We start from the raw sequence: 22,498 nt of genomic DNA, 5'->3' as shown, positions 1-22,498 counted from the left end.
TGGTGTTTTAAGCCACTAAATTTGTGGTAGTTTGTTACAGAGCACTTGTAACAGGAAACAGAAAATTCGGGGAAAAGTTAAAAATAGAAACATAGACTCCTAAGAAAATTAAAATTGCATAATTACTGCAAGCTAACAAATATTGTATAAGAAAGTAAATAAAATCATAGTAAGGAACACACTCATATATATTAATGTAAACGCTTAATATTGATTTAACCAAAAAGTGATTTGTGACTGCACTGGAAGATTGGGGGTGGGTGTGGGATGGAGAATGTTGGCCCAACGACCAGGTGACAGGGCCACTTTATCTAGCTGTCCGTGTTCCCCTTTGCTGGGGCCCTGGTCAGGAGGTCTCAGGGAGACAAGGGAAGGAGGTGGGGTGGAGCACCCCAGGTGAGAAGATGGTGCCACAGGGGGCTAGAATTCAGGTAAGAATCTGAGAGGAGCCTGCAGCAGTAGTAAGACAGAAGCTCTGCTTCTGTTTAGGACCTTGTATCTGCTTCCTGTGAGAATGGGGCCGATCCTGAACTTGGGGGTTTAGAGGAGTCCCAGGGGCAAGAAGTGAGAGTCTGGGGCAGGCCAACTCCCAGCAAGTGCCTTCCCTATTCCATTTCTGGTCGGCCCATCTGGACTGAACAGTTCTTAAAGGCCTGGCTCCACCATGCCATTCTCTGTGCCCCCAGGGAGCCTGGCAAAGCAACTTGTCCATGACAGGTATTTGATAAATATTTGTTACCTGACTAATAAACTGGGTGGCTCTAATCACAGGGAGCAGTCAACAAGGACAAAGGAGCTCCACAAGTAAAACTGTGAAAATGTAACAGTCATTACAATGTTATAGATAATATTAAAAATTAGAATTAAAAAACCAAAATGCATAAGTAAATTATGGTACAACCACTCAGTGGAGTTTATATAGTTTTTTTTGTTTTCTTGTTTTTTTTGCTGCACCACGTGGCGTACTGGATCTTAGTTCTCAGACCAGGGATCGAACCCGTGCCCCCTGCAGTGGAAGCAGAGACTTAGCATTGGACTGCTAGGGAAGCCCTATATAGATTTTTTTTTTTTAATATAGTTCTTTTTTTTAAATTAATTAATTAATTAATTTATTTATTTTGGCTGTGTTGGGTCTTCGTTTCTGTGTGAGGGCTTCCTCTAGTTGTGGCAAGCGGGGGCCACTCTTCATCGCGGTGCGCGGGCCTCTCACTATCGCAGCCTCTCTTGTTGTGGAGCACAGGCTCCAGACGCACAGGCTCAGTAGTTGTGGCTCACAGGCCCAGCTGCTCCGTGGTATGTGGGATCTTCCCAAACCAGGGCTCGAACCCGTGTCCCCTGCATTGGCAGGCAGATTCTCAACCACTGCACCACCAGGGAAGCCCCGCTATATAGATTTTAACTGACCACTTTAAAGCCTGTGGAAACATGAAGAAATGAGTATGAACCAAGATAGAAAATAGTGTCTATGCAGTGAATACAATTATGTAAAAGTTTGTACCAATATGGACAAGGGTTAGAAAAGAATATATTTAAAAATGAAAATTGGGCCAGAATGTCAGAATTGTGATTTTTCTTCCCCCTCCACAACATTCTTTACTAAAATTTTCTTTGGGTTTTGGAATCAGATGGGTCTGATTTGCATGGAAGCTTCTCCACTTATCAGCTGTGGGACCTCAAAAGATGTACTTTCACATTTCTGAGTCTCAGTTTCCTCATCTGCAAAATGGGGACAAAAATTCATGCCTCCTCATTGTGCTGTTGTGCACATGGAACGAGACCATGTCAGGAAAGCTCTTGGCACACTGCCTTGCATACATTACATTCTCAAAAACTGGTAACTGAGTTTAGGAATATTATGAACCCCAGTGGCATTTTGTTTACAGAAACTTTTATTTCTAAATTTGTGGGAGAATAGGTTTATTTTTGTGTTTCTGTTAAATTGAAATATGCTTATTGTAAAGAAAATCATAACACAGAAGAGTCTAAGGAAGTAAAAATTCTCCAAAATACTAACATCTAGAGATGACCACTGAAAATATTTTGATTAATGTCTTCTAGAATTCCCTCTAAAGAAACAGATTTATATAATTTTCCATAAATGAGAACAAACTCTACTTACATTCTAGATGTGCCTTTTTAAAACAATGTCATGAGCTTCTTTTAATGTCAGTAACTATATATATATATATATATATATATATATATATATATATATATATATATATATATATATATATGTATAATCATATAATCATTTTTAAACTTATGTTTACTATGGAGAGACTTTTTAAATGTACAAAAGTAGAGAAAAGAGTACAGTGAACTCACACATCACCTAGCTTCAACAATTAGCAATTTGTGGCTACTCTCATTCATCTATACTCAGCCCACTTTTCTAACACTAGATTATTTTAAAAGCAAACCTATAATTTTAATTATACTTAAGACAAATCTTTAAAACAAGCCTGAGATTTGATTCTATATCATCATAACTTTGTAAATTTCTCTTTTATGAATGTACCTGTTTATATTTTTAGCCGGTTTTATATTGATGAACATTTGGTTGTTTCCTTTTTTCACCAATGCTTGGTGCATATTCTTTTGCTCTTAAAAAGTAAAGGCCTCTCCCTCCAAATACTCGTGGGGATGACACTCAAAATATTTAACAACCAGTAAGACAAGACTATGGAACAATCAGAATAGTCAAGGGTTATAGGGATGGAACAGGGTGGAGGACCCTCTCCCATCCCCACGCCAGGTATTAAACCCTTACCTGCTGAATCCTGAGGAGGTATGGGGGTGCCAGGGGAGGTGCTGGGGTAACCAAGGTGGCAGTCAGGGCATTCGAGGGGCTTGAACAATGTATATGCACAACCAGTATGGTAGTATTTCACTATATCAATAACTGCATACGAGCTAAACGTCAGCCCTCTACCTCTGTACTCTCCCAAGAGTGAATCACTGTTAACAGCTTTTTGGTTATCCTTCCAGAAATGTTCTGTAATCTTTAAAATTTTTTACACAAGTGAGAACACACTTTACACACTACACCATTTCTGCTTTTTTTTTTTTTTTAATATATAACAGGCTATCTAATAGATATTTCCATATCAGCATAGATAGATCTACTGCATACAGAGTGTCTTGATGCACATTGTATGGCTCTAAACATAGGGGTGTGTGTGGTGGTGATGGGGTTAGGATTCTTTCTCCTCATCATTTTCCTTTCCTATATCTCTCCCTGATGATTTTACCTGAGGATCAGTGGACCGAATGTGCCAACAGGTGACTCTGTAGTCACCAGTGAGCCAGCTGAGCCTCCAGAAAAAAATTATATGAAACATCTTTCCAAAGGGCTTACCTTGGACTGCCCAAAGATTTGTTTTTCCCATGTGGTTCCTCTCCAAGCCAAGAGTCTTAAAGACACCACAAGGTTATAGAGAAACTGTTTTGCACCAACACAAAATCAGAATTCATTCTAGGTCAAATCCAGAGAGTTCCAGAACTCGAGACTTCAGTGGTCATTCCAAGTGATTGAAATGCCAGAGCAGAAAATCCACAGTATGTGTGCTGCAGAGAGACAGGCTTCCAGTGAATCCAGTCAAAGTCTTTTACAAAGGCTGACCTGGCATGAGCATGAATTTCCCTTCTAAAGACAATCCAGTTTGAGTCTTTCAGTATTGCAATGAAAGTCAAACTAGAGCAGAAAGTCACCCCTTCATTCAGACTGTTGACGTGGGCTTTGCGTTGTGAGGTTTGTCCTTGGGAGATGGAAGGGAAGGTTTGTTTCTTTTATTGCTATGGAAACAGAACGGCAGCACCTCATTGGCTCAGGCACTCTGCTCTCTAAGAGAGAAGGCTGGAGAAATTCAGCCATTGAGAAATTCTCCAAGATGTGAGACAAGATATGCTTAAGATATACTTTCAGAGGAAATAAAATTAAACAGCACTCCTAGGCTTAGTTGGCTGTGGCAGTAGTTTCCAGACAGGAAACGTGATGGGTTTTAAGTTCCTCTGTCATTTGCTCACAGAAACCTAAAACTCTAAAGTAAGCACTTTCTTCCTTGAATTTCAGGATTTGAAATCTATAAAAGTACAAATCCCCCAGGGCAGGAGTCTTTTTCAGTACCAAGAAACTCAGATTTTTTTTTTTTTCCCTAAAGAAAGCTGTTTTTTCTCATATTGGATTTGCTAAAAAGTTCGTTTGGGTTTTTTGTTAAGATGTTACCGAAAACCGTGAACGAACTTTTTGGCCAACCCAACAGGAAAAAAAATGCTTGCTTAAAAAAAGACCAGTGGCTTTTATTTTTATTCTGCTGCACCTCACTATATTTTACACATTTTATAATAAAAAATTCCTTAAATAATACCCTTATTACATACTATTCTCATCTATTTTTTAAAAAATTTTTTAAATTTTTTAATTTTTTAAAATAAAATTTATTATTATTATTTTTTAATTTTTATTTTATATTGGAGCATAGTTGATTAACAATGTTGTATTAGTTTCAGGTGTACAGCAAAGTGATCCAGTTATACATGTACATGTATCTATTCTTTTTCAAATTCTTTTCCCATTTAGGTTATTACAGAATTTTGAGCAGAGTTCCCTGTGCTATACAGTTGGTCCTTATTGGTTATCTATTTTAAATATAGTAGTGTGTACATGTCAATCCCAAACTCCCAATCTATCCCTTTTTCTTCTATTTAAAATGAAAGCTGATTATAAATCCACCAGATTGATTTCATGATTCACTGATGAGTCACAACCCAAAGCTTTTAAACCTTTGTTATAAGTTCATCCATTCATTCTACTCCACACTTACTATCTACTGCGTGCCAGGCACTGTTGTGAGGTTGGGTGGATACCTCAGTTCCTGGGATCCAAAGAGCTTAGAGACTAGTGGGGAAACGGACAGTTAATAAATTCCAAAAAAGCACAATGAAGCTTATGTTGAGGGCCTCACCACATGCAGTGGGAGTGGATAGCTGGGATTTCTCTCTAGTTTAATGAGTCAAATAGTTTTAATTAGAGAAAGACTCTAACTAGCTTTGCATATTAGAAAGATAATTTTGACTGCAGTGTAGAAAAAAACAATTGGAGGGACCAAGGTATGAGGGAGGAAAATCAGTTAGGAGTCTGTGGCAGTGGCCAAATGAGGGAGTAGCAGTGGAGATGGAGAGAAAGAGGACACAAGAGGTCTTGGTGATTGAGGGAAAAGGAGGAGGCCATGATGACTCCTGGGTTTCTAGCTCAAGCAATTGAGTAGATGGTGGGGCCATTTATTGAGATGGGAAAGTCTGGGGGACAGACAGGCTCAGGGGAGCTGGCCATGATTTCTTGGACTTGAGTCTGAGATACCAGGGAGATATCCAAGTGGTGAGGTCTGTTACAGAGTTTGTTACATGTTTTGGGAGTTCAGAAGAAGAGTCTGGGCTATAAACACTTTAGGAGTCTTCAGAGTAGATATTATTTTAAGCCAAGGCAGTGGATGAGATCACACAGGGAAAGGGTTGTGTAAGAAGAGAAGAGGGTCTAGAACAGAGCCCTGAGGAACACCAATGTTTATGACAGTGTTTCTCAAAGTATGAACCATGTGTTAGTTAAACTATGTAAAACTACCACATGAATGAAAGTGGCTTAAAACAGAGAGGTTCATTAATTTCATGAAATACAAAGTCTGAGGTCAGGCTACCAGAGTTGATGTAGACTCAGAAATGTCATTGTAGAACTGGGTTCTTTCCATTTAATCTATGTTAGTTCTTCTCCCTCTCTTCCTTATCACTGTTACTATATTCCAGAATATTTATTTTCAATAAATCTTCCTTTATACACATAATGAATATTTAATTAGTCAGCAGAGAAAATAAATATGTCTACATTTAAAATAAATCTTTACTCTCACAGATATGTTCTCTAGCCTTGGTGACTTGACTGATTAACAAATTAGTCTCTAAGTAAAGAAGATTTGAATTTAAGTGTGGAGAAACATAACATATTCACTGAAACCAAATGGACCATTTTTCAAATGCTAGGACTGACTCTAATTATTTGCACTTAGTTGGATTATTGTGTATTTTACGATTTGCATTATCATCTTATTACCATACGACAACTGCTATGGAGGAAAAATGTATTTTATGTGATTCATAAGGAACAGTTGGAGAAAATTGCCCTTCATTTGCAAATCTCTGTTGATATTTTGCAATAGTTACCAAAGTAAAGCTGAAGCATCAAAGTATGTATAAAGATCATACAAACTATATACAAAAAAAGAACTGGGTTCTTTCCATCTTTCTGTCATGCCAGCCTCAGTGTGTTGCTGGAGGGGAGCCTCGTGATTGCACTGTGGCTGCCATGACTCCAAGTACCATGAGCAGACTAGGTAGAGATGACTTCAAAAGCTAAAAGGAGGACTTCCCTGGTGGTCCAATGGTTAAGACTTCGCCTTCCAATGCAGGGGGTGTGGGTTTGATCCCTGCGTGGGGAGCTAAGATCCCACATGACTCATGGCCAAAAAACCAAAACATAAAACAGAAGCAATATTGTAAAAAATTCATTGAAGACTTTAAAAATGGTCCACGTCAGAAAAAAAAAAAAAAGCTAAAAAGGAGGGAGAGAAGTTACCAAGAGAACAAGGGCATTGGATTTAGGAATTGGATATTTATTTTGAGTCTGTTTATTGCATGAAAATTTATATTTACCTGCTGTCTTATGATTAAAAAATAATAATCGTAGGATTATTAGGGTCTTGTGTGGAGAGTGGCTAAAAAGAAAGATACAAAGGAAGTGGGTGCTGAAGGAAAACCCCAGCCACTTGACTTGGCCAAGGCTTAGCACTAATAACATTGGGATTTTTTCCCCTCCTTTCTTCTTTTTAGTCATTAGGACAACTTTGTTATCTCTAAAACAGCAGAAGGGAAGGAAATGAAAGTTTTTCAGAGGTAAGTGTTCACTGCTCTTTCTTTGGTTGAATTTAGGGAAACTTTGGCATTGCATAAAAGGCTCTATCTGAAGACCCCGTAAGGGGACTGATGCTACTAACATTCTCAGTAACTTTCCCCAAAGCAATGTGCCTTAGTATTTGGAATGGAGGTGGAGGAGGCCAGAATACCAACAGTATAACCAAGTATAAGTTGAATAAATGAATGAGAGAAACTGTGACCTAACAATCCACATATGTCATCAAAATTAGTCTGCACATTGGCTGGGGAAATGGGCACCATCTTGTGTGACGCTGCAGCCCTCATGAAATGGCAAATGTGATCAGCTGGTGAGCATTTAGAGGCTTCCCGTTCGTGTGGCTCTATTTGGTGGCTCTATGAGAACATTCCCAGTGTGGAAAAGACAGTGTTCTCTTAAGGAGCTTGTCATTATTTTCAGTTCTCTTTGATCATTTCTTGTCTTTTAAGATCTGAGTTAAGGGTGCTATGCTAAATCCCACACACTCATTCAGCAGTTTCCAAATGGCCCCTAGCCAGGGAGCCACAGGTATTATGCAAGAGCCTGCAGTGCCACCCTCACACCTAGAAGGAGAGGCCGTTGCCCTGAGCCCTGGGCTTTAGAGGGCTCTGCATATCACAGGTCTACACAAAAACCTAACTTTATTAAAGAACACATGGGCACACTTGATTTTGAGCTCAGTTCTGGAATAGCAGGACCTGTAACCCTAAACATGCTTCCTCATCATTAACATCATCAGGCCCCAGGGGAATGCTTCTCCCCATCGCTTGCCCTTTATCTTTAGAACAAAAGATGACTGTGTCCACATGCTATGAAAGTTTCTGGGTTGTCCTGCTGCTAAGGTCAGAGGCCCTGCTTTGGAATGCAGGTGGAACTGCGGCAGGAGCAGTGAGGTGGGAGGAAAGGGAACTTGTCAAAAACACTCAGCATGAATGCACAGATTTACGCATAAAGAGATAACTGTTTCCCAGTGGTGCTGAGCATCCATTGTTTGCTTCTCATGTTTTCATTTGTAATTCCACAGGTACTCATATATTGGAGTGGTACTTGCAAGAACTACATATTATAGCTGAAGAGCATTTTGCAATATGGGTTCTGATTATCTTTAAATTGATATATATAGAGAGGTCTAGATGGAATGCGAATGAATCATGGCGCCAATTCTTCACATTATTGTACAGATCTGGCGATTGCTTTGAGAGATGGTGAAATAGCTTTATAAGTGGTAGTGAATTAAATGAAATTAAAATACTTTGTAAAATTTTCTGGCCCATTTGTTGGAATGTTGGGATGTGATGTGAAATTCTTGCTTTTAAACAACTTAGTGATTTTGCTGAGAAGGTAAGAAAAATAAATTTAATGGAATAAATTTTTTTTACTTATTTGACATTTATATATATTTCCTCTAACATCTCACCTCACCTTTGGTGTGCTTCACTCATACTTTCTTCTGTTAAAGAATACAGCACTTCCTGACTGTCAGCCAACGGTTGTGTTTTGGCATCTTCGCCAAACCTGCACGGCATTTGTTCACTTGAAAATTTTATGGCATTTTAGCCCTATTTCATAAAAACTAATGAAAAAAAGAAAAACCAATACTAGCATAACTCAAACATATAAGAAAAACAGAGATGGAAGTCAACAGGATGCTGAAAGCCTCAAATCTTAACCCTCATCAGGTTTTTGAACTTAAAACACATCCACTGATAATCATTTGTGAAAGAAAACACAAAGATGCTGGGAATATTGCTAAATTATATATCAAAGAAGTAGAGACTCATACATTACTCACTTCTCACAAAATGTTCATATTTCTTTTTTTTTAATTTTAATTTTATTTTTTATACAGCAGGTTCTTATTAGTTATCTATTTTATACATATTAGTGTATACATGCCAATCCCACTCTTCCAATTCATCCCACCCGCCCCCCCCCCCCCACCCCTACACTTTCCCCGCTTGGTGTCCATACGTTTGTTCTCCACATCTGTGTCTCTATTTCTGCCTTGCAAACTGGTTCATCTGTACCATTTTTCTAGATTCCACATATATGTGTTAATATACGATATTTTTCTCTTTCTGACTTACTTCACTCTGTATGACAGTCTCTAGGTCCATCCACATCTCTACAAATGACCCAATTTCATTCCTTTTTATGGCTGAGTAATATTCCATTGCATATATATACCACATCTTCTTTATCCATTTATCTGTCGATGGGCATTTAGGTTGCTTCCATGACCTAGCTATTGTAAATAGAGCTGCAATGAACATTGGGGTGCATGTGCCTTTTTGAATTATGGTTTTCTCTGGGTATATGCCCAGTAGTGGGATTGCTGGATCATATGGTAATTCTATTTTTAGTTATTTAAGGAACCTCCATATTGTTCTCCATAGTGGCTGTATCAATTTACATTCCCACCAACAGTGCAGGAGGGTTCCCTTTTCTCCATACCCCCTCCAGCATTTGTTGTTTGTAGATTTTCTGATGATGTCCATTCTAACCGGTGTGAGGTGATACCTCACTGCAGTTTTGATTTGCATTTCTCTAATAATTAGTGATGTTGAGCAGCTTTTCATATACCTGTTGGCCATCTGTATGTCTTCTTTGGAGAAATGCCTATTTAGGTCTTCTGCCCATTTTTGGATTGGGTTGTTTGTTTTTTTAATATTGAGCTGCTTGAGCTATTTATATATTTTGGAGATTAATCCTTTGTCTGTTGATTCATTTGCAACAGAGAAGAAAAAGAAAGGAAAGGAATACAAATTGCAGAATTTGCAGAATTTCTCCCATTCTGAGGGTTGTCTTTTCATCTTGTTTATAGTTTCCTTTGCTGTGCAAAAGCTTTTAAGTTTTATTAGGTCCCATTTGTTTATTTTTGTTTTTATTTCTATTACTCTAGGAGGTGGGTCAGAAAAGTTCTTGCTGTGATTTATGTCAAAGAGTGTTCTTCCTATGTTTTCCTCTAAGAGTTTTATAGTGTCGGTCTTACCTTTAGGTCTTTAATCCATTTTGAGTTTATTTTTGTGTATGGTGATAGGGAGTGTTCTAATTTCATTCTTTTACATGTAGCTGTCCAGTTTTCCCAGCACCACTTATTGAAGAGGCTGTCTTTTCTCCATTGTATATCCTTGCCTCCTTTGTTATAGATTAGTTGACCATAGGTGCATGGGTTTATCTCGGGGCTTTCTATCCTGTTCCATTGATGTATATTTCTGTTTTTGTGCCAGTACCATATTGTCTTGATTACTGTAGCTTTGTAGTATAGTCTGAAGTCAGGGAGTCTGATTCCTCCAGCTTCATTTTTTTCCCCTCAAGATTGCTTTGGCTATTCGGGGTCTTTCATGTCTGCATACAAATTTTAAGATTTTTTGTTCTAGTTCTGTAAAAAATGTCATTGGCAATTTGATAGGGATTGCATTGAATCTGTAGATTGCTTTTGGTAGTATAGTCATTTTCACAATATTGATTCTTGCAATCCAAGAACATGGTATATCTCTCCATCTGTTTGTGTCATCTTTGATTTCTTTCATCAGTATCTTGTAGTTTTCTGAGTATAGGTCTTTTACCTCCTTAGGTAGGTTTATTCCTAGGTATTTTATTCTTTTCGTTGCAATGGTGAATGGGATTGTTTCCTTATTTTCTCTTTCTGATCTTTCGTTGTTAGTGTATAGGAATGCAAGTGATTTCTGTGCATTAATTTTGTATCCTGCAACTTTACCAGATTCATTGATTAGCTCTAGTAGTTTTCTGGTGGCATCTTTAGGATTATCTATGTATAGTATCATGTCATCTGAAAACAGTGACAGTTTTTCTTCTTTTTCCAATTTATATTCCTTTCATTTCTTTTTCTTCTCTGATTGCCATGGCTAGGACTCCCAAAACTATGTTGAATAATAGTGGCGAGAGTGGACATCCTTGTCTTGTTCCTGATCTTAGAGGAAATGCTTTCAGTTTTTCACCATTGAGAATGATGTTTGCTGTGGGTTTGTCATATATGGCCTTTATTATGTTGAGGTAGGTTCCCTCTATGCCCACTTTCTGGAGAGTTTTTATCATAAATGGGTGTTGAATTTTGTCAAAAGCTTTTTCTGCATCTATTGAGATGATTATATGGTTTTTATTCTTCAGTTTGTTAATATGGTGTATCACATGGATTGATTTGCATATATTGAAGAATCTTTGCATCCCTGGGATAAATCCCACTTGATCATGGTGTATGATCCTTTTAATGTGTTGTTGGATTCTGTTTGCTAGTATTTTGTTGAGGATTTTTGCATCTATATTCATCAGTGATATTGGTCTGTAATTTTCTTTTTTTGTGATATCTATGTCTGGTTTTGGTATCAGGATGATGGTGGCCTCGTGGAATGAGTTTGGGAGTGTTCCTTCCTCTGAAATTTTTTGGAAGAGTTTGAGAAGGATGGGTGTTAGCTCTTCTCTAAATGTTTGATAGAATTCACCTGTGAAGCCAAGTGGTCCTGGACTTTTGTTTGTTGGAAGATTTTTAATCACAGTTTCAATTTCATTACTTGTAATTGTTCTGTTCATATTTTCTATTTCTTCCTGGTTCAGTCTTGGAAGGTTATACCTTTCTAAGAATTTGTCCATTTCTTCCAGGTTGTCCATTTTATTGGCATAGAGTTGCTTGTAGTAGTCTTTTTGTATTTCTGCAGTGTCCGTTGTAACTTCTTTCATTTCTAATTTTATTGATTTGAGTCCTCTCCCTCTTTTTCGTGATGAGTCTGGTTAAAGGTTTATCAATTTTAATTGTGAATTTTGGTGTGTTTAATATTGTCCCAGAGGTCTCTTAGGCTGTCTTCATTTCTTTTCATTCTTTTTTCTTTCTTCTGTTCCACGGCAGTGAATTCCAAGATTCTGTCTTCCAGGTCACTTATCCGTTCTTCTGTCTCAGTTATTCTGCTATTGATTCCTTCTAGTGTATTTTTCAGTTCAGTTATTGTATTGTTCATCTCTGTTTTTTTGTTCTTTAATTCTTCTAAGTCTTTGCTAAACATTTCTTGCATCTTCTCGATCTTTGCCTCCATTCTTTTTCTGAGGTCCTGGATCATCTTCACTATCAATATTCTGAATTCTTTTTCTGGAAGCTTGCCTATTTCCACTTCATTTAATTGTTTTTCTGGGGTTTTATTCATCTGGTACATAGTCCTCTGCCTTTTCATTTTGTCTATCTTTCTGTGAATGTGGTTTTTGTTTCACAGGCTGCAGGATTGTAGTTCTTCTTGCTTTTGCTGTCTGTCCTCTGGTGGATGAGGTTATCTAAGAGGCTTGTGCAAGCTTCCTGATGGGAGGGACTGGTGGTGGGTAGAGCTGGGTGTTGCTCTGGTGGGCAGAGCTCAGTAAAACTTTAATCCATTTGTCTGCTGATGTGTGGGGCTGAGTTCCCTCCCTGTTGGTTGTTTGGCCTGAGGCAACCCAGCACTGGAGGTTACAGGCTCTTTGGTGGGGCTAATGGTGGACTCCGGGAGGGCTCATGCCAAGGAGTACTTCCCGGAACTTCTGCTGCCAGTGTCCTTGACCCTGTGGTGAGCCACAGCCACCCCCCACCTCTGCAGGAGACCCTCCAACACTAGCAGGTAGGTCTGGTTCAGTCTACTATGGGGTCACTGCTCCTTCTCCCTGGGTCCTCATGCACACACTACTTTGTGTGTGCCCTCCAAGAGTGGAATCTCTGTTTTCCCCTAGTCCTGTCACTCCAGTGGGTGGACTTCTGTGGTATAATTGTTCTTCAGTTTGTGAGTCACCCACCCAGCGGTTATGGGATTTGATTTGTGATTGTGCCCTTCCTACCATCTCATTGCAGCTTCTCCTTTGTCTTTGGATGTGGGGTATCTTTTTTGGTGAGTTGTGTCTTCCTGTTGATGATCGTTCAGCAGTTAGTTGCAATTCTGGTACTCTTGCAAGCGGGAGTGCATGTCCCTCTACTCTGCTATCTTGAACCAATCTCCCTATTTCTAAATGGATATTAAATGAGTCTAAAAAAATACAGCAATTAAATTGTGAGAGAGAAAAGAGAACATCAAAGAACTTTTCTGTTAGAATCCAACAATTCTCAAATTTAATTTCTTGGAAACAGTTTCAAAATAGCTAAGAGTATCAATAGTAAATTGTGGGCTATAGGTAATGAATCACTTCATGCTTCCTGAGTCTTTTCAAATTAAAGGTCTGCATTGACTTTAGATTTTATTTTTTTGTTGCTGATACTTTGCTGAGGAAACAATATGGCTATTCTATTTTTAAAAATCTAAGAAAATAGAATAAGATGTTTACTACTCATGACTGTTGTTGGTTTGTTTTGTGTTGTTTTGACAAATAGAGTTGTTTTCTGTACCACAAACAACATAATGGAAAGGAAAGACTTAATGCAGGATTACCTGTGAAAAGAACTGGGACAAAAACACAGAAAGACAAATGAAAATTTAAGAAGATACTCATGTTTATTATCTGATTAACATTTGACAGAGCAAAGGTAGGTGCACAAAGAGCTCTTTGACAAAGTCAAGCCCCAGATATCAAACTACAGTATCTCCCTGGCAGCCCCAGAGGGCACCATGCCACTCCCAGGTAGCTGTGCTGGCTATGCAACCACTCAGTGTAGATGCTGCTGTGTTGTACTTGGAGTACAGGCTTGCAGGCATCCGACATCAAAGGAGTGGGCTACTAAACACTAAGAGTTCTAGTTCCAGGTGTCAAAAGTCAATGTTATTACCAACAAGTACTAATTGTGTACCAGAATGGTCAGAAAAAATAACAGGCTTTCAATACTGTATAAAATACACCTTTTATAGAGAACAGGCTCTTGTTGTGAGCTGCCTTTAACTTATTTCCTCCCTTTGCCAAAGTCTGTTCATTCAGGTCAAATCAAGGACATATAGTACAAAATTTTTTAAAAAACTACTTTAACAATAGTCATTAACTTTTTTCCAAGACCCATGCCTAAGGCTATTTACATAAGATTTGGGATCATCATAATTCAGGAGAAATTTTAATTCTGAGTTCACAGGGAAGGTATCCCTCCTAGTAGATAATAGGATACTCAGAAATACCTGAGGTATAATCACTGAGACCCTTCAGAAGGAAAAAAAAAAAAAAAAAGATCAGAGTTCCCTATACTGGCATTAAAGTACATACACAGTTGATAAAGAAAAACTAAAATGTGAACAGTGCTAAAACATAACAGATAAATTAAGAAGGAACTTGCTACAAGGCTCCAGTTCTTACTATACTTTACACACAATTTCATTATAATAGAGATTCTCATTCTCAACAAAAAATGATTTTAGGTGGAAATTTCAAAAACAACAAAACCCAGTTTCAAAACAGGATTCATTTCTAGAGACGAGCATGCACCAGTTTCCAATCATTGTGTTTCTGGTGGAACAGCAATATCAATTTAATTGTCAAAAACCAAAGTCTGGTTCTCTTTAATCAGACAGGCTTATTTGGCTGTGAATACACCCTTGCCCTGCCTCCAAAGTGATCATTTTAGCCTCGGTCATTTTAAAAGTATACTAATTATACAGAACACTCCAAAATCTAGCTTAATTTATAGCTGTTTATATAATATACATAAAATCTGATAATTTAACACTTTGTACTACTCTCTGGCCCTATATTTTCCTACTTCCTGATGTCTCTTGGAAACTGGTACAGGAAGATTACTTTCTTAGAGAATAAATAAAAAGCTTAAAGAATTGTCTAAAATAAGCACCCCAGAGTTACTTTATGAAGTAGAAACTCAAATATCATTTAAAATGTGAATTGGAATATTCTAGAAATTTAAACATCAGGAATTCTTCTGGTCCACATTCAGGGACATGTGTGTTCACTTACAGACCAGCTGGAATCCTTTCTGAACATCTCTGTGTATGGTCTGCTGATTTCAGAATGATTGAGCAAGGGGGAGAGAATGGGGAGAGGACACTTTTTGTTTTTAAGAAATTTATTTAGAAGAGTTTTATTAAAAGATTCTAAAAATCATGGAAAACTCACACATTTTACTCTTGCATGTGTGTTTTGAGCACATAGCTCTTCCTGAAGGAGAGGCAGCTCAAGAGGAGAGACGGACCCTCCTCTGGCCTGTAATAGGTGTATGGATGGGAGCCACAGGAGTAACATGCCCATCAAGAATTCTTCAGAAAATTGCCTTTCATTTTAAGAACAAAGGAGCAAAACATTTGCTAATGAAGCAATGAAAAGATCAAGTAACACGCCACCCATTTTCAAAAAGAACTAGCCCCCTCCTTCATCTTCTCTCCACAATGCCTTTCATGTAACAGCATTTCTTTCTCAACTGCATGGCCGAGATAAAGCCATGTCATCTGATGAGAAGCAGACCTCGGTCAGCAATGCTCAGAAAACAGATCTGTTTTTTCCCAATTCAACCCTTGCGTCACACTGCTGAAGGCTGAAACCTAATCCCAGAGTTTCACTTTGCCATTTCACATAGTTAAAAAAAAAGAAAAAAGGAATCCCAGAGAAAAAGCAAAAGTGTTTGACATTCCCATTAAAAAAAGTTCATTCTCTAATTCTGCGGATATGAAGAAAAAGGCAGATGTTTTAATATTATTTTATATTAAAAAAACATAATCTCAAAGAAAGCACCTGGGTTTTACTTCAGTTTATAATAATTTGCTGTGCCTGAGAACTTTTGTGCAAATATATGTCATCTTTCATTAAAAGTATGCATAGCACATTTTCGAAAAAGTTTAGTTGCAACCAACTTTCCTTCCAAAAAAACTCACAGAGATAAGTACACAACATTCTCTAATTCCTATTGATTGCACTTCTGGTTTAACCCATCCAGCCTCCAAGGAAATTTGAAAGACATGTACAGTAATTATGTTCATACACCTTGGCCAATGCACTTATTCAGAAGAAATATTCTGAAAACAAGTTTCCTTGGTTCCGATGTACCCATATTTTCCTTCTTAAAGTAAATCCCTCCTACCCCCCACTCATGTTGTTTGGGGGGGTATTGTATAAAAATACAAATTAAAAAAATTAACCTTTATTAATCACAAATGCAAAAGGAATGTGGATTATGTTTGGGATCCCAGTGGCTCAAAGGCCTGAAAACAGAAAGCAAAAAGGGAGTCTCCACTAGTCTGATCTTATGAAAAAGGTAAAATTCCTTGTTTGATAATGCAGTGAGCATACTCTTTGATGGAGGTGTAATTTAACCAGACATTAACAGGGGCCAGCAGATAAGCCATCTCACTGTTGTCTCAGTAACAGACTGAGTTTACTCCAGCAACCTTCTAGAACAGCTTTCTAAAGGTTAATGGTCAAAGCTGCTGCTTCTTTTTTCCCATCTCCTAACCTGGGTTCCTCCCTGCTTATGCTCACCAGAAGTAAATGTGCTAGCAAGTTCAGTATTTCTGGTATGTTCCAATATTACTGAATTTATTTTCTAGTTACTTTTTATTTTCAAGACAAGAAATACCAACTGGAGGACAGCATTAAACATTTCTTCTTTCTCTGCTTCCAAACACTCATGACCCATTCATTTATACTTTCAATTTATCAGACAGACTTCATGCCAATTCTGTTTCCGTTCTTCCACTTTCCCCTTCCCACATTCACAACCCTTCTGCAACATTCCTTTTCTCTCAGACAAGACTACATGTATCAGTGCAAATCTTTCCTTCATGTGCTAACTTGTATAAGAGGTCAGTCAACTGCTGAACCTCAGTCTTCCTTCAGGATATCCATTTTGGGTGATGATGTGCAAACTGGGGTGCCAAAGCTACCCATCATGACTGGAAGACTCTGATTCCTCCTCAGTCCACTCAATAAATTGCTACCTGAATTTAAATAGACAGCAGAGTTTGGTCTTTGAAGACCATTTTCTGCCTCTTGGCTTCTTCCATTTTCCTGGGCTGCAGGGGTCTTGATCACTCTGGCTATCCCCAGTCTTTTCAGCCTGTCCACTAAGTTCATCTTCAACTGCCCAACATCAGGAGGGTTTCGGGACGGTCTCAAGCCATACATCTCCTGGAGGAATGTTTCAGCTGGTCGGGAGGCCAAAAAATTTTCAGAGAGATGCACTCGAGGCTCAACGGGCAAAGGAGAAGGGCAAGGTGAGTGAGACGGTGAATTTGGTGGTGTGGAAGGGATAGCCAGGCCTCTAGGGAGAGGCTGGAGGAGGGGGTTCTCTGAAACTGGGCTGTGGTATGCTTTAGCAGAGATGCCTTGCTTTTGTAGAAGTTTGGCCAAGCTCATGGTGCCGCTGAAGGTTATGGTGGAATCTCGTCGGTTGGTGATGGATTCACCATTGCTGAGTCTATAGGACATAGCAGGAGAATTCACTGCTGTGTTTGATGAACTGCTACCACTACTTCCACAGGATAATGAAGGGAAGCCAGAGCTTTACATAGAAAGAAAAAAAAAAAAAAAGCAGGAGAGAGAATTTAAGAATAAAAAGTAATCCCAAGTCAGCATTTAAAGTAATTACAGTAGTTATCCACAGTAAATATAGAGGAACAGGCAACACATCAGTATCTGAGGAATGAAAATTTTGATGTGTTACTTTAATGATTAGTTATTTGTAATTTAGTCATTAACTTATTGAAACATATTTCTTTTCATAGGATATGATTTTACTGTACTTAGATAACTTTATTATTCTCAAATAATTACTTTATTATTCTTAAATTTTAACTCTAAAATATGTATCTGTGAAAATACAACTAAATTTTATGATTAAAGAATCAAAGAAATTTAAATACTGAAGAAAGTAAACTTTAGAAATTTTTATTAACATATCCATTCCATAAAGTGAAATATACCAAGAGACAATAATCCGTGATTTAACAATTCTTCAACCTTTTAGAAAATACAATCTTTCATAATTAAACCGAAGACGCTTTTCTAAGGAGACACATTTCTTTTTAATCTGTCAATTTTATATTACTGAGAATAAAGTTCTAATTGTTAAATTTCCAAGAATGTTAATTCCAAACAATAGTAGTATAAGGATACCCCAAGATTTTCTCAATCTTGACTTAAAGCATGGGTTTCTGGGAAATTAAAAATAATTAAAAGCTTTGACAGCTATTAGAATCTTTCTTCTTATTCTATGCTTTGTTAAAAAGAAAAAAAACTAAAAAAACAATCATGTACTCAAGGAAATGGTGATAGAATGGAGAGGGTACTTCTTTAGCAAATTATTGCCCCTTGAACAAATGTTACCAGCATTTAATACATAAACTTTCACTTTAACACAAAATACTCAGAATATCTAGATATCAAGATTTATAAAGATTATGAACAAGATGCAAATTTAGGATTAATAAATAAACTTTCTAAAGTACCAACTTGTATTAAAGAAGCAAAATGCAAACAACTTCGACTCCTTGGTTCTAATGTAGTCTGTCTACTGTATTCCCAGTCTCCCACCTCCCTGGTCCTACTTTATTGTAGAATTGCCTGTCTTTTCCCAAACTGTTCATGTCACTACCATACCAAATGATGGTATCAACCTGTATCGAGAGCCTCCTCAGGAACCAATTTTTTAAAACCTGCTATCTTGTTGACTATAAGAACAATGTAGAAAAATTGCAGGTATGCCTGTTTATTATAGACTTTACTGAGGTCTTTATAGGATACCACCCAAATGCTTCCCTAAACAGTCAATTTGCTTCTATCTTACAGACATTGTGAATCATAATGTTATTTCCTGCCACACTGGCAGCTAGAAAGCTAAGACTCAAATACATGGCTCACCTTACTTAGCAAGTATGTAAGACTTTATAGTACAATTTATACACTAGGTGTATTCCTCTATCCATTTTATATCCTTACTCTTGATTCTTTTTTGCTTCATTTTTCTTCTCTACATCTAGTTAACATTATCCTGCAAAGTTCTACATATCTCTGGAAATTGCCTTAGATTCTTTTTGGAATTGGTAGGACAGAAATTTCAGCAATATTGCTTATTGCTCTAGTCTGTGTAGTAAATAATTTCGACTGCCCAGAGGGTTCTGGCTTTGCCCTCAGCTTCTGGGAGGTAATCTATGCCACGGCTGCTAGAAGTGTGTTTGTTCAGGATGGAGCCTGGCCACACTAGATCTTGGAGTGGACCTGGCCACACCCAATAGCTGTAGGATGGGGACTGGCCATGCCAGGAAGACTAACCATGTGATTTAGGGTGGAAGCTTTGGGTCAGTGGACCTGGAGGTGAGTTATTATAGTTATAGTGAGTTATAGCTATATAGGTAATCAATTAATCATGCCTTACACAGTGAAGCCTCAGTTAAAAAAATCTGGACACTAAGGCTGGGGTGAGCTTCCCTGGTTGGCAATACTCTGTGTGCACTGTCAAACACTGATGCCAGGAAAGTAATGACTCCTAAGGACAGGGAGGTTTCATGTGTGGAACCCTCCCAGACTCTGACTTATGTGTTTCTTCCTTCGGCTAATTTTATCCTGTAACCTTTCCCTGTAATAAACAGTAACCACGTGCATAACGGCTTTCAGTGAGTTCTGTGAGTCCTTCTAGAAAATTTATCAAACAAGAGCATGGTTTTGGGAACCCCCTGAACTTGCAGGTCATATCAGAAATGAGGGCAGTCTTTTACGGAGGACTAGCCCCTCCAGTCTTGCAGTCTGGCTAACTCTGGGTGTAGTTTCAGGTGAGTCATTTACTACCTGCCTGCCCTTGGACCAGTCACCTGAACTTTCTACGCCTCATTTTCTTCATTTAGACACTACATACTCGCTTGGCTTGTCTACTTCAAAGAGTTATAATGATCAAATGAGAAAATACAAGGTGAAAATATTCTAAAGACAAATTATCACAGTACATTAATTAAAATTCTGGGAATTAAAATGACAGTAATTAAAAAAGAAATTCAAGAAAACAGAGTTGAGGAAAGAAGTAAGGCCTCAAATTGCCCAGCCCCTCTTACCTGGGGGTAACCTGAGTAATATCAGAAGGATGTAATATCCTACAGGTGGTGAAGGTGAATGTTGAGTTTGTGCAGGACAGACACTTTCCTGGGTTTGAGGTTGCAACTGAAGTAGAGAGTTTTAGGGAAGCAAACACAAAATTGAAAGACTAGGTTAATAATGTAAAAAGTTCGTCATTACTATTAATAACACAGCATTTATCTGGTGTCTTTTATACAAAAATCCCCAAATCTAGAAATGAAATATATATATTGTATTTTTTCCCCATGAATTTATTTATTTATTTATTTTTGGCTGCACTGGGTCTTTGTTGCTGCGTGTGGGCTTTCTCTAGTTGTGGCGAGTGGGGGCTACTCTTCGTTGCGGTGTGCGGGCTTCTCATTGCAGTGGCTTCTCTTGTTGTGGAGCACAGGCTCTAGGCGTGTGGGCTTCAGTAGTTGTGGCACACAGGCTCAGTAGTTGTGGCTCGTGGGCTTAGTTGCTCCGCAGCATGTGGGATATTCCTGGACCAGGGCTCGAACCTGTGCCTCCTGCATTGGCAGGTGGATTCTTAACCACTGTGCCACCAGGGAAGCCCTACATATTGTATTAGTATCCACTGGTTAGTATATAGCTGAATCCTTCAATAATTTAAAACTGTAATTCAAAAGGATTTAATATAGCTTAGAAACAAGAGAAAAACACATTCTGAAAAAATACATTAGAAAAAAAAACCAAACCAAGAACTAGTCATCCAATCTTTCTAGCCAAACTATCTACGCCAATGGTTCTCGAAGTGTTATTTGCACCTTGTGGGAGTCTACAGGTCAAAACTACTTTCATATCAATGTTAAGATGCTATCTGCCTTTTTGACTGGGTTGGCACTTGCACTGCTGGTGCAAAAGTAATAGTGGGTAAAGCTGCTGGCTCTGTAGCACAAATCAAGGCAATGGCACCAAGCTATACTAGTATTCATCACTATTGTCCAATTACAGTAGGGAAAAAAAAGCCAAATTCATATCAGAATGTCATGACGAAGCGGTAAAAATTATTTATTAAATCTTGACCCTTGGGGGACTTTCCTGGTGGCGCAGTGGTTAAGAATCCACCTGCCAATGCAGGGAACACGGGTTCGAGCCCTGATCCGGGAAGATCCCACATGCCACAGAGCAACTAAGTCTATGCACCACAACTACCGAGCCTGCGTTCTAGAGCCCACGAGCCACAACTACTGAGCTCATGCACCTCATCTACTGAAGCCTGTGTGCTCTAGAACCCATGCTCCATAACAAGAGAAGCCACTGCAATGAGAAGCCTGCACACCGCAATGAAGAGTAGCTCCGGCTTGCCGCAACTAGAGAAAGCCCGTGCACAGCAGTGAAGACCCAACACAGCCAAAAATAATAAATAAATAAAAATAAAATAAATTTATTAAAAAAAAAAAATCTTGACCCTTGGGCTTCCCTGGTGGCGCAGTGGTTAAGAATCCGCCTGCCAAGGCAGGGAACACGCGTTCGAGCCCTGGTCCGGGAAGGTCCCACATGCCGCGGAGCAACTAAGCCCGTGTGCTGCAACTACTGAGCCTGTGCTCTAGAGCCCGTGAGCCACAACTACTGAGCCTACGTGCCACAACTACTGAGCCTACATGCCACAACTACTGAAGCCCGCGTGCCTAGAGCCCATGCTCTGCAATAAGAGAAGCCACCGCAATGAGAAGTCTGTGCACCGCAATGAAGAGTAGCCCCCACTCGCCGCAACTAGAGGAAGCCCCAGCGCAGCAATGAAGACCCAGCACAGCCAAAAATAAATAAATTAATTAATTAAAAAAAAAATCTTGACCCTTGAATCTTTTTAATATTCTGGGTGATGAAATGGGAAGTAAGCATTAAGCACTCTGCTTTATACAGAGATACAATGGTTATCTAGAGGAAAAGCACATATGCAATTTTTACATTTTTTCACAGAACACCATTTTTACTTGAAAGAACAATTAATACAAAAACTACAGTTATTCAGACTTGGATATCTGGCAACATTTTCTTAAAAAAGAATGTAGTGAGCCTGTCTCTTCGAGAAAATAGCTGACAGGATTCACTGCCAGTGACAAAATTTGAGTTTTCAAGTGAAAATAAGTGTTTTGGTAGACTTGTATCCATCGCTGAGAGCTTGAAAGCTTCCTAATACTAAAAGACTTACCCAATGAGACAGGTGGTGATATTATATGATTTTAATATATTCTATAATGAAATGGGTCAACATTTGGAAGATCTGCATAACTCAGTGAACCAATATTTTCCAAATGACCAATGCATTATGTTAACAAAATCATGCATGGGTAAAAGATGCATTCAAAGAGCAGGACAGATGAATAGATTTTAATGTAACAAAGTATGAAAAGTTCACTGATAGGGTTTTAGATTCACATTGCTACAAACCTTAAAGAAACTACAACTTATCAAGTTTTGGTGTAATATCAAAGAATATCCACAAATACCTGAAGAGGCTATTAAAATACTCTTCCCTTTTCCAACCATGTATCTGTGTGAGGCTGTATTTCCTTTCTTTTTTTTAAACTTTAAATTCTTTTTATTTCATTTTATTTTTCTATTGAGGTATAGTTG

At 38.4% G+C, this 22,498-nt stretch overlaps 1 protein-coding gene across 1 annotated transcript in view; it reads right to left on the bottom strand.

The window, feature by feature from the left end:
• Window positions 1-13,403: 13,403 nt before the first annotated feature.
• TRAK2 (trafficking kinesin protein 2) overlaps window positions 13,404-22,498 on the bottom strand; it is a 65,618-nt gene continuing 56,523 nt past the window's right edge. Inside the window, exons 15-16 of the mRNA XM_068544665.1 lie at window positions 19,897-20,002; window positions 13,404-17,354 (exon numbers count right to left, since the gene is read on the bottom strand). Coding sequence (XP_068400766.1) covers window positions 16,676-17,354; window positions 19,897-20,002 — 785 coding nt within the window. The 3' untranslated portion in view covers window positions 13,404-16,675. The remainder of the gene's footprint in view (window positions 17,355-19,896; window positions 20,003-22,498) is intronic.

The sequence above is a fragment of the Eschrichtius robustus genome, chromosome 5 (genome assembly GCF_028021215.1).
Source record: "Eschrichtius robustus isolate mEscRob2 chromosome 5, mEscRob2.pri, whole genome shotgun sequence".
NCBI lineage: Eukaryota > Metazoa > Chordata > Mammalia > Artiodactyla > Eschrichtiidae > Eschrichtius > Eschrichtius robustus.
This window is presented reverse-complemented; position numbering and strand designations above follow the sequence as displayed.